General features: G+C 42.7%; 1 protein-coding gene across 17 annotated transcripts in view; it reads left to right on the top strand.

The window, feature by feature from the left end:
• Positions 1–12,801, top strand: part of cacna1c (calcium channel, voltage-dependent, L type, alpha 1C subunit) — a 427,514-nt gene that overhangs the window by 328,195 nt on the left and 86,518 nt on the right. For all 17 annotated transcript variants that reach the window (XM_077006511.1, XM_077006509.1, XM_077006517.1 and 14 more), the window contains 3 exons: positions 781–982; positions 1,655–1,813; positions 10,187–10,297. In XM_077006511.1, the coding sequence (XP_076862626.1) occupies positions 781–982; positions 1,655–1,813; positions 10,187–10,297 (472 nt within the window). The remainder of the gene's footprint in view (positions 1–780; positions 983–1,654; positions 1,814–10,186; positions 10,298–12,801) is intronic.

The following is a 12,801-nucleotide window of genomic DNA, read 5'->3' as shown; positions in this document are numbered from 1 at the left end:
AGGGGCTATACCATGACAACATATGGCAACGTAACAATATATGGATTAGTAATTGTAATGAACAGCGAGAGAGACGCTGAGTTAAGCTTTTGGAATGAGAGCTGTTAAGTCTAGTAAATAGACAGGCATTATTTTTTTATTCAAATAACCTAATGTTGTTTGTGCTATATTTAGCCATAAAGGTTAGGACCATAATTTAAAAGGGAGACTTTGATTATGAAGTGAGAATACGAGACAAGGGGGTGGAGAGTTCTGTTGGCGGGAGTTGTTGGAAGAAGAAAATGGTGTGCACAATAAAAGGTTATTGTTGAATTTATAAATTTTTGTAATTTCTTTGAGTAACAGAGCAAACCATTTCCATGAAGTTTATTTATTCATTTATGCTGGTGGTCTTCCTGCAATCATCATACAGGATTGTACTATATGAGGGAGCATAATTTCCATTTGCCTCCATTTCCAGTTTCTCTTCACGGGGCTCTTACAGCTTTTATTTGAGAATTTAAATACTGCTAGATGCAAGTGGCACACTTAGGCTTATATATGCCACTGGAGATCATGTGGAGTGTTGTGCGCTTTTAGAGAGAACAGAGAGAATTTGTGTATTCCAGGAGTTCATGTATGAGTTTATAAGTTCATGGAGTCTGGGATTATGATGATGTCATATACTAACTGAGCATCAGTAAGCTGTTAATGAAGCAGATCTTTACAGTTTAGTAATATTCTGCTTATATTCTACAGTTTAGTAATAAAGCAGCTGTAATATTCCTTCCTGACTTGCAGGCTCCTGTACAAAGCCATAGACTCCCATGCTGAAGATGTTGGACCCATCTACAACTACCGTGTGGTCATCTCCATCTTCTTCATCATCTACATTATAATAATTGCTTTCTTCATGATGAACATCTTTGTGGGTTTCGTCATCGTAACATTCCAGGAGCAAGGCGAGCAAGAATATAAGAACTGCGAGTTGGACAAAAACCAGGTACAGAACAAGAAAAGAAAGGGTTACAAATGCATGTGTCATAATGACTACCATTTGAATTCAATCACTCTTTTTATAGAGATAATTACCAGGAGATCATGATTCACTTTCAACCATCTATTTTGGAACTGTGTGTACACAAAGACAAGACCAGCTGAAAAATCCAAAATCCTAATATTAAGGATTACAAGAGAAACTTGTAAACTGTTCTTACCATAAATTTATGTCCGTTTTTATTGATTTTAGCTACTGGAGAACAAATATGAACACCGAATATGTTTGTTTTATTTATAGGCTACAATAAACTCAAGTGCAAACTTTTTTCAGATCAAGACCAGTGCTTTCACAATGACTATTCATTCTGAAAAGAAAAGTCTACTAGGTTTTAGTCTTTTCTTGAAATCTTTGAGGAGCTAGTGACATTTGTTAAACTGACATGGGTTTCGCACAACAGATGCATACATAAAATCGGAGAAAGTAGAATGACATTTAGTGATTTGTTGAATACAGATGTCTAAACTTTTTTGTTTGTTTTAAGCTACTCATGAATATTGCCATTTAGTCTCATGAAATGATGAGATGAAATGTATCATCCACATTTGTTGACAAAATTCAATTGTGTGTGTTTTTTCCTGCTTGTCTGCTTCCCTGTGTGCTGTTTCCATGGTACAGAGGCAGTGTGTGGAGTATGCGCTAAAGGCACGACCACTACGCAGGTACATTCCCAAAAACCCATACCAGTATAAGGTATGGTATGTGGTCAACTCCACCTACTTTGAATACCTGATGTTCACCCTAATCCTTCTCAACACCATCTGCTTGGCAATGCAGGTAAGTATACTCAACAACAATTTTTATACATACATTTTACACTTTTATTCAGTTGAGTATACCCAATACCTTATACCTTATATATATACCATATACCATATATATATATACACATGTATAAATATACACACTATATTGCCAAAAGTATTATATATATATATTAGGGGTGGGACGCGATCAAAAAAATTAATCGAATTAATCGTAAGCTTTGTAATTAATTAATCGAAATTAATCGCATTTTAATCGCATTTCAGTATTTAACATGAGAAATATTCATTTAAGTTTGAATGATGAATGAATCAATGAACATAATCATAAACTTCAACATCTTGTTTATTTTTCCACCAGTCTACTACGAAGACCAATATATGTGTAGTGTGCAGAAAACAGTTCAGAACATTGGAAATTCTGACCAAAAATGTTGTTTAATTTAGGGAGTTTTGCTCAGGATATTGGAAGAATTGAAGTAAATCAGAAGATGTTTTTTAATACCATTTTAGATGGTAGACTTTCTTTAATTTCCCAGGCCTCTGCCACAGGCATCTCCATAGTGCCTAGAAGTGGTCTTCTGCATGCTCAAAGCAAATGACTGGATCTTCATCATCTATAGATTCATCATCTATAATATGAGCTGTCACACCAAGATAATTCTTGTTGCTAACAGAGGTCCAGTGATCCCCAGTCAGAGCCACATTTGTGGCACTCTTCACAATAACCTGTTTTAATTCTTTCCTCATCATACAGCTGCTGGATTTTCTTCGACATTGTCTTTCTGGGGTGAGTTTCCCAAAACGTTCTTACGTACGAGGTTAAGAAGTACCTGGCGCTAAGAACGTTTTGGGAAACTCACCCCTGGACGGTAGTTCGTAACTTGCATCAGTTGACGCAATTCGCAGCGCTTCTTGTAAGCATTTATCTTCGACCACAGGGAGCATCATGTATAAACGCGTGCGGAGTCGCGCGCCATTCGCGAAAGTTTAATCCAGTCTTAATGGTCCAATGAAGGTAATTTAAAAACCAGAACGTTTCCTCACAGGATGTGAATTACGGACGTTTGGTCACCCTATCGTACTAGGAATACATTTAGCAGCTAAGTTACCATTACTGACCTGCGCGTTAAGCTGGGCGTACACTGTGCGATTTTTGGCCCATTTTTAGCCGATTTTTCACTCGTTTCGGCTCAATTGCGTGTCGTGCATAGTATAGTTTACACAGGTAAACGAGGAACGATTCACACCTCACGACCAACTCCCGATCAGAAATCGCAGCGTCGCAAGAACATCAAACATGTTTGAAATTCAAATCGCTCCTCGTGAGAGTATCGCACTGTTGAAGCAGCTCCACGAGCCGACTCTCCCTGCGATTTAGTCGTACAGTTTGAGCTGGAGCTGAGTACACGATTTAAAATATCGCACAGTGTACGCCCAGCTTTAGCCCCAAAATGTTTTGCGTTGAGGTGGTAACGGTGGAAGTGCTCCTGTGATAAGCGAACTCCTTCCTACATAAAGTGCAAATAACACTATTTTTGTTTGTACTTCCATCTGGAAGTTTCTTATATTTAAATTTCCCATCCACCAGCGTAGCCTCTTCAGTCATCTCCATCATGCTCATCTTATTGTGCGTCCATATAATCTGTATGCCCGGAACTCGCGCACTGAGAAACATTCCACGGTGCAAAAGTGTCTCGTCCGTTAAATGCGTTAAAATGCGTTAACTTTTTTAGTGCGTTAATTTTCCTGTAATTAATTAATCGAAATTAACGCGTTAAAGTCCCACCACTAATATATATATATTATATATATATATATATATATATATATATATATATATATATATATATATATATATATATTATATATATATATATATGTATGGCGGTCACTCCTGAGGAGTATGACGACCCCGGCAACTTCTCTCGTGCGAGTATAATCCTATGCGGTGGAGGCAAGTCCGTCCGCAGTGACGACAGGAGAGTTGGGAAGCAACTGGCACTGGCACTGACTGGCACTGAGAGCCTCTAGTCGCACGTTGCTGGCTGCGCCTCTGGGACTCTGCCCTGAGTTGACTTTCCACACTGGTGATGGACTGTCTGCAGTGAGCTCTCCAGACCATGCGGTTCTGAGCTGCAGCCTCCCATGTCTCTGCCTCGATATTGCAGATTTTCAGGTGGCTCTTCAGGCAGTCCTTGTAGCGGAGCTTCGGGCGACCAACACTTCTTCTTCGATTGTGCAGCTCACCATAAAAGACTGCTTTAGGCAGCCTTGCTTCACTCATGCGAAACACATGGCCAGCCCAGCGGAGTTGGCACTGGGTAAGAAGAGCGTCCACACTGGGTATGCCAGCACGTCTTCTAACCTCTACGTTGCTGATGCGATCCTGCCAGCGGATTCTGAGAAGATGGCGCAACTGAGCCATCTGCGTGCGCTGAAGCTGGTTGACATGGCGACGATACAAGGTATAAGTCTCTGCAGAATAAAGCAGGCAGCTGAGGACAACAGCACGGTATACCTTGCATTTGGTGAAAAGTCGGATTCCAGGCCGTTTCCATACTCTGGTCTGAAGCTTCCCATATGCTGCAGAGGCTGCACTAATGTGTCTCTCCACTTCCCTGTCCAGGCTATTGTCACTGGCAAGTGTGCTTCCAAGGTAGTTGAAGCTCTGGACTGACTTGAGTGGACGCCCATTCAGTTTCAGTACAGGGTCAGTAATAGCCGCGTGGCGAGGAGGCTGAAGCATGACCTCCGTTTTTGTGATGTTAATAGTGAGCCCTAGGCTCTCTGCCACTAAATGGAAGGCATCCAGCATGTTTTGAAGCTCTACCTCAGAGTGAGACACCAGAACCGAATCATCTGCGTATAGCAGTTCCCTGGTACAGACTGTGCACGTCAGAGTCTTGGCTTTCAGGCGGCGAGTATTGAACAGGTTGCCATCTGAGCGTGTTAACAGGTATACTCCACCCTGGTCAGGGCAGAGCTTGAGTACAGCACTGAGATAGAGGGAAAACAGGGATGGGCCAAGCACGCACCCTTGCTTGACACCCTGCTTCACTGTAAACTCCTCAGACAGCCCTCCGTTTAGTGAGACCTGAGCCATCATTCCAGTATGTAACTGCGAGATGAGGTTGGTTAACCCGTCTGGGCATCCGTACCTGTGTAGAAGGGTCCACAGGCATTCTCTGTTCACAGTGTCGAAGGGGCATGTGTACAAAGGGACATTTTGTTCAAGTGCCTTCTCTTGCAGTTGCCTCAGTGTGAAAATCATATCCACAGTTGATCTGCCAGCGCGAAAACCACATTGCGATTCTGGCAGTGTAGCATCCAAGATTGGTTGTAGGCGTTTGTGGATAATCTTTCCCAGAACCTTTCCTGCTGTTGAGAGAATAGAGATGCCTCTGTAGTTGCCACAGTCCTGCTTGTTACCCTTCTTCTTATAGATGGGGATAACCAGAGCATCTTTGAAAGCTTTTGGCACAGTCTTCTCATTCCATATGGCGGACAGAACATCATAGAAAGCTGTAATGATAAGTTCCCCTCCTTTTTGGAGGACCTCTGCCTGGATGCCATCAGTCCCAGGAGATTTGTTGACGGCGAGACTCCGCACGGCCGTCCTCACTTCATCTAAGTCCAAGGATTGGCATTCGAGGTCTGATTGAGCAGCTGGTCAAAATAATAATAATAATAATAATAATCTTTATTTGTATAGCACCTTTCATACATACATGTAACTCAAAGTGCTTTACAGTATAAATAAAAGAAACATTAAAAGGAGATAAGACAAAGACAAAAGGAAAATGTTAAAAGAAATTAAAGATAAAAATATTAAAATAACAAAAAGTAAAAAAGTAAAGTAAATAAGATAATAAAAAGTAAAGTAAATAAGATAAAACTATTAAGATAGAGTTTCTTAACTAAAAGCGGATCTAAACAGGAATGTTTTGAGACTGCTCTTAAAACTATGCAGGGATGAAATGCCTCTGAGCTCTTCAGGAAGATAATTTCAGAGCTTTGGGCCATAGTGGCTAAAAGCACCCTCGCCAATCTTTAATCTGCTTTTAGGAATCACCAGTAGATTACTGTTTGAAGACCTGAGAGACCTGACTGGAACATATCTAACCATCATTTCACTCAGGTAAAGAGGGGCAAGACCATGAAGACATTTAAAAACCATGACTAGAACCTTAAAATCTATTCTAAAGCTGACAGGTAACCAGTGCAGTGAGTGGAGTGCAGGTGTAATATGATCTCTCTTTCTCCTGCGGGTCAGAACCCTTGCAGCCGCGTTCTGAACTCGCTGTAGGTGCGAAATAGAGCTCTTTGGAAGAGCAGATAGAACAGCGTTACAATAATCTAGCCTTGATGTGATAAATGCAAGTTTTTCACTGTCAGCAGGAGAGAGCATATCTCGGACCTTAGCGATGTTTCGAAGGTGAAAATAAGCTGTCTTGCATGTAGTCATGATGTGTGATTTGAAGCTGAGCTCATTATCAAAGGTGACGCCCAGGTTCTTAACACATTGTCTGGCATTCAGATTCATTTGATTTAAATAAGTCTGGACATCATTCCTTTGTGAATCACTGCCAATAACGTGTGTGAACGTGTGTGAACGTGAAAATGTGAATGCCATCTTTGCAAGATGTCATTTTTCTCAGTCAGGAGCGTGACTCCATTGGTGGCCATCACAGGGGTGGATTGGGGGTCCTCTGGTTTAAAGACAGTCTTTAACACCTGGTAGTAGCCTCGAGAGTCACCAATATCAGCCATTTGTTGGATTTCCTCAGCTTTCTTATTCCACCAGCTGTCTTCCATGTCCCTTAATGCACGCTGGAGTTTGGATTTAGCTCTAGCAAATTCAGCTCTAGTTCTTTGACAGGATGGATTGGTAAGACAGGCCAGGTGTGCACTCTTCTTTATTTTAAGCAGTGCCTCAACCTGGTCATTGCCATCGTCAAACCAGTCCTGATTCCTCCTCCTGGGAAACCCAAGGGTATCTTTGGCGGCTTGGTATAGGCAGGAGCAGTAGTGCTGCCATTTATCACATGGAGTAGAGGCTGGATCTAAAGTTGGGAAGAAACGTCTATTGAAGGTGTCAGCAAGAGTGCCCTGAATGCTAAATTCTCGAAGCTTGCCAACATCCAACTTCCTGCTGGGCTTGGGGGCTGTCCTCTGCCTGGGACGATGAACAGAGACCCTAAGTCGACACCTAATCATGTAGTGATCGCTCCCACATTCCGCACCTCTCATTGCTCTGGTGATGCATACATCAGACACATGGTTATGGCTAATAAGGATGTAATCCAGAAGATGGGGGGTGGCCAGACCGTGGGTGTTTCCATGAGAAGAAATGGTTTTCAGAAGTGTTAAAGAGGGTATTGCTAACTGTTAGTTTGTATTCATTACACAGCTGAAGGAGGAGCTCCCCACTGCTGTTACTAGCACCACGACCGTACTTACCAAGGACCTTGGGCCATGCTAGGTGGTTGCTGCCAGCTCTGGCATTGAAGTCACCAAGCACAACTAAGGTGTCAGTACGTGGAGTGCTGCAATTCGGTAAGCTGGGGGGAGAAGCCGGTTAGCGATGGCAAAGCCTGTGCCAGAGGTTCCTTGCAGCCGCGAGCCTCTGGGTAGGCCTGACCAAAAGAAGGTGTGGAACTTCTCCTTCCTTTCGCCAGTGTCAGGGAACCTCATCTCAGAGAGAGCAGCAATGTCAACCCCAGAAGCAGGGGGTTTAGGGCCTAAATAGGGCCGCCTGGTCACCCAGGAAGGACCTCACAGTTCTGTCACCCTTCAGAAAGCTGTGCGACCATCATTCCTGAGTTGCGCAGATGCAAGTTCTTACTGCCGACTTCCAGTTTCTCAGACCTGCCAGCACCGCAAGAGGGCTTGTCGCTCTGCGACTTGGGAAGAAGAGAGAGAACAAAGAGTTGCCAGTGTGGCCTGCACGTGACTTAAGGTGGAGAGAGCATTGTGCAGGTACTCGTCCACCCTCTGGATCACTGGGCTGGAAGGTCAAGTGGCAAGAAAAAGGAGATATCTAGACGACTTGTCCAAACCAGTGATTGCCCCGCAGTATCAACCTTCTGCTGATTGTTCTGCCCAGCTGTTACTTTGAGGATATCAAAGACGCCTGGCCAGATGACCTTCTGCCATTACTCCGGAGATGCCGAAGACACCAGAAGGGCAATCCACCACCTGCTGCCGTGGCTTCACTATTTAACCCATAAATGGGAGAGATTAGAGGATGGGCTGGGAAAACCTCAGCCCTTTAGTAGGTCTTGTTTTTAATCCTACAGGGTGTCCTCCCACCCTCCACCCGAGGCAGAGCCAGGGGGGGTTGCCGGTTTAGTCGCCGACGACCCGACCACGAGGCAGGTTGTACAGGGTTACATGGTACCCGTAGCAAATCAAGCGACCTGACCTGACCAAATATATATATATATATATATATATATATATATATATATATATATATATATATATATATATATATATATATATTAGTGGTGGGCCGTTAACGGCTTTAACGGCGTTCGTTACTTTCATACTCTTATCGGGCGATATAAAAATTATCGCCGTTAATCTATTCTTAAAGTTGGGTTGGGAACTGGGTCAAAACTTGATAGTTTTGCTCGGCTGTATTCCTAACCAAATTGCACAGTAGGGGCGAGAACGAGTTTTCAAACCTGTGAATTACAAATCGTACGTGTGTTTACATGCAGCCACGAAGTCGCCAGGTTTGCTTCATGGAAAATTCATTTTTAGGAACGTAAAGTGTTACCGGAGCGGAGCTCGGAGCGGTCGTTTTCTGCATGGTCCTAGCGCTAGATTCGTCGCTATTTAAATATTTATTTTTAACCATTAAAACTGCAGAGGACCAAAACCGGCTTTTGTAACTTCTAGATTAATCTATATTAAAATGGCTCATATGCGTGCTACCCAAGTAAGTAGTCTTTGAGATAGGGTTCCTTAATACAGAGGGTGAATTAGACCAGGGGCTCATCTCCTGTTTCCAAAATGCATCAATGACTGCTTGAGGAAGCTGTTCTACTTTGATTCTTGAAGAAAAAAAATATGCTCAATAAAATGTAGGCTACTTGTGTTCAACGGTTTATTCAGTTAAACATGAATTTGTAAGCCTACATACTGTACATTAAAAGGGGTTGATAACATGTTTATTCAGCTAAACATGAGATTTGAAATGTAAGCCAACATTTAGTACATTTAACCTGTTTTCGGCAGCGGTGACTCTTCCCCTGGGCTGCATCAGTGCTTGACCCAGCGTCAGCAGCATTAGCAAATGGGTGCTTTGCATTTACGTGGTACTTCAGACTGGTAGAACTCCTACAATAAACTAATTCCTGGTTGCATAAGGTGCAAACCACTTTAGTCTTGTCAATGTCTCCATTAGGAAGCTTCCTAAAAATGAATTTTCCATGAAGCAAACCTGGCGACTTCGTGGCTGTCTCCATGTAAGCACACGTGCGATTTCATGTGGGTGGTAATTCACAGGTTTGAAAACTCGTTCTTGTCCCCTACTGTGCAATTTGGTTAGGAATACACCCGAGCTAAACTATCAAGGTGAAAGTCAACGTAGTTTGCTTACCTATTTTGACCCAGCTCCCAACCCAACTTTAAGAATAGATTAATGGTGATATTTTTTATATCGCCCGATAAGAGTATCAAATTAACGAATGCTGTTAACGCCGATAATGGCCCACCACTAATATATAGTCAACTCTCAGCTGTATTAAAAGAAAATGGAAGTGTTTGGGAACAAAAGCAACTCAGCCACAAAGTGGTAGGCCACGTAAACTTGTGGAGCGGGGTCAGTGGATGCTGAAGCATCTAGAGCATATAGTGCAAAGAGGTCACCAAGTTTCTGCATAGTCAATCACTACAGACATCCAAACTTGAATGGCAGAGTCTGGTGTGGATGAACTTGACTGGCCTGCACAGAGTCCTGACCTCAACCCGATTAAACACCTTTGGGATGCATTAGAGTAGAAACTGAGAGCCATATGTGACCTCCATATGAATGGTCAAAATCACTCCTAAATCTTGTAGCCAACCTTCCCTGAAGACTTGAAACTGTTCTTACTGCAAAGGGTGGACCAACATCATATTGAACTCTATGGATTAGGAATGGGTGAAGTGAATACTTTTGGCAATATAGTGTTTATATAGGTGGGTGGATAAATGCTTTAAACAGGCTGGGCAAACTGATTTATGATGTTCAATAACTTTTCTAAGTAATGATTATAAATAGTTATGATCATAAATAATTATGATTATAAATATTTTGGAGGGTGGCTAAATAAGATGAACAGCATGTGAATATTGTCATGTATGCCTGAGTGTCTGTTGTGTCTTTCTACAGCACCATGGTCAGTCGACGTCCTTCAACAATGCCATGAACATCCTTAACATGCTTTTCACTGGCCTGTTCACTGTGGAGATGATCCTCAAACTCATCGCCTTCAAGCCCAGGGTATGGTCTGTCCCCTACATTTACACTGCAGTTATTCGGTCACACTCCATTCCTATATGTAATCAGACCAAATCATCTACAGTGGGGAAAATAAGTATTTAGTCAGTCACCAATTGTGCAAGTTCTCCCACTTAAAAAGATGAGAGGCCGGTAATTGACATCATAGGTAGACCTCAACTATGAGAGACAAAATGTGAAAAAAAAAAATTAGAAAATCATTTTGTCTGACTTTTAAAGAATTTATTTGCAAATAATGGTGGAAAATAAGTATTTGGTCAATAACAAAAGTTCATCTCAATACTTTGTTGTATATCCTCTGTTGGCAATGACAGAGGTCAAACGTTTTCTGTAAGTCTTCACAAGGTTGGCACACACTGTTGCTGGTATGTTGGCCCATTCCTCCATGCAGATCTCCTCTAGAGCAGTGATGTTTTGGGGCTGTCGGCAGGCAACACGGACTTTTAACTCCCTCCAAAGGTTTTCGATGGGGTTGAGATTGGGAGACTCGCTAGGCCACTCCAGGACTTTTAAATGTTTCTTACGAAGCCACTCCTTTGTTGCCCTGGCAGTGTGCTTGAGATCATTGTCATGCTGAAAGACCCAGCCACGTTTCATCTTCATTGCCCTTGCTGATGGAAGGAGGTTTGCACCCAAAATCTCACAATACATGGCCACATTCATTCTTTCATGTACATGGACCAGTCGTCCTGGTCCCTTTGCAGAGAAACAGCCCCAAAGCATGATGTTGCCACCCCCATGCTTCACAGTTGGTATGGTGTTCTTTGGATGCAACTCAGCATTCACTGTCCTCCAAACACGACGAGTTGTGTTTTTACCAAATAGTTCTACTTTGGTTTCATCTGACCATATGGCATTCTCCCAATACTCTTCTGGAACATCCAAATGCTCTCTAGCAAACTTCAGACGTGCCTGGATATGGACTGGCTTAAGCAGGGGGACACGTCTGGCACTGCAAGATCTGAGTCCCTGGCGTCGTAGTGTGTTGCTGATGGTAGCCTTTGTAACGTTGGTCCCAGCTTTCTGCAGGTCATTCACTAGATCCCCCCTTGTGGTTCTGGGATTTTTCCTCACCGTTCTTGTGATCATTTTGACCCCACGGGCTGAGATCTTGCGTGGAGCCCCAGATCAAGGGAGATTAGTAGTGGTCTTGTAGGTCTTCCATTTTCTGATTATTGCTCCCACAGTAGATTTCTTCACACCAAGCTGCTTGCCTATTGCAGATTCAGTCTTCCCAGCCTGGTGCAGGTCTACAATTCGGTTTCTGGTGTCCTCCGACAGCTCTTTCGTCTTCACCATAGTGGAGTTTGGAGTGTGACTGTTTGAGGTTGTGGGCAGGTGTCTTTTATACTGTTAACGACTTCAAACAGGTGCCATTAATACAGGTAATGAGTGGGGGAAAGAGGAGCCTCTTAAAAAAAATTACAGGTCTGTGACAGCCAGAAATCTTGCTTGTTTGTAGGTGACCAAATACTTTCTTTTTAAATTTTCAAAATTTCTTCTAAATTTAGAAATTTTCTAAATTTCTTCTAAATTTTCTCTTTTTTTTCACATTTTGTCTCTCATAGTTGAGGTCTACCTATGATGTCAATTACAGGCCTCTCATCTTTTTAAGTGGGAGAACTTGCACAATTGGTGACTGACTAAATACTTATTTTCCTCACTGTATGTGGGTAAACTGCTAGAACCTTTAGAACATACTATAGAACAGGGGTAATCAATTAAATCTTTCTGCGGTCCATTTTTGGCAGATAGCTCAGACCTTAGGTCCGGGGTTGCGGTGGCGAACGATAGTTGTTGGGCGGGGGGTGGGGGGTATTGGCGAACGAAAGTTGTTGAGCGGGGGGGGGGGGCGAACGTAACACTCGTCTGAAAATAAATTCTCCAGTTTAAAATATAGTCTCCCGTTAAAATTTATTTGGCATTTGGGTCCGTATCCAGTTAATCAGGAATGTGATTGGGTCCGGACAGGACGGCGTTCGGATCCGGACCGCGGTCCGCCATTTGGTGATACCTGCTATAGAATGACCTAGAAATAGTCACCATTGAAAAAGTTCACAAAAAAAAAAAGTTTCACTGTTAGTAATTTCCCATTGAAAAACTCACTTTAGCTCTGGATAAATCTGTATTCTTGAAAATTAAACATGTATTCCATTCTCCTTTTTTTACATAAGAGACCATATTGGGAGAGATGTCATATGTATAGTCTGGTTATGTTTTCAAGTTGCTCATGCTGTTGTGACGGGCAGGGTGAGCGAAAATAAATGGAAGCGATCACGCCAAGTCTCAGGGAAATAGGATGGTTTAATATGAAAAGTGCGCAAACCAAAACCCGTGAACTGATCCGAATTAAGGATATAATAACCAGCAGTCAACTGGTACAAAGACAAGACATATATAGACGAACAAACGACCCTCAGGTGAGACGGATCGCGGGCTCCGCCCACCTGAGGGACGAACACAACACCACACCCACAGGACAAGCT

The sequence above is a fragment of the Brachyhypopomus gauderio genome, chromosome 5 (genome assembly GCF_052324685.1).
Source record: "Brachyhypopomus gauderio isolate BG-103 chromosome 5, BGAUD_0.2, whole genome shotgun sequence".
Classification (NCBI taxonomy): domain Eukaryota; kingdom Metazoa; phylum Chordata; class Actinopteri; order Gymnotiformes; family Hypopomidae; genus Brachyhypopomus; species Brachyhypopomus gauderio.
This window is presented reverse-complemented; position numbering and strand designations above follow the sequence as displayed.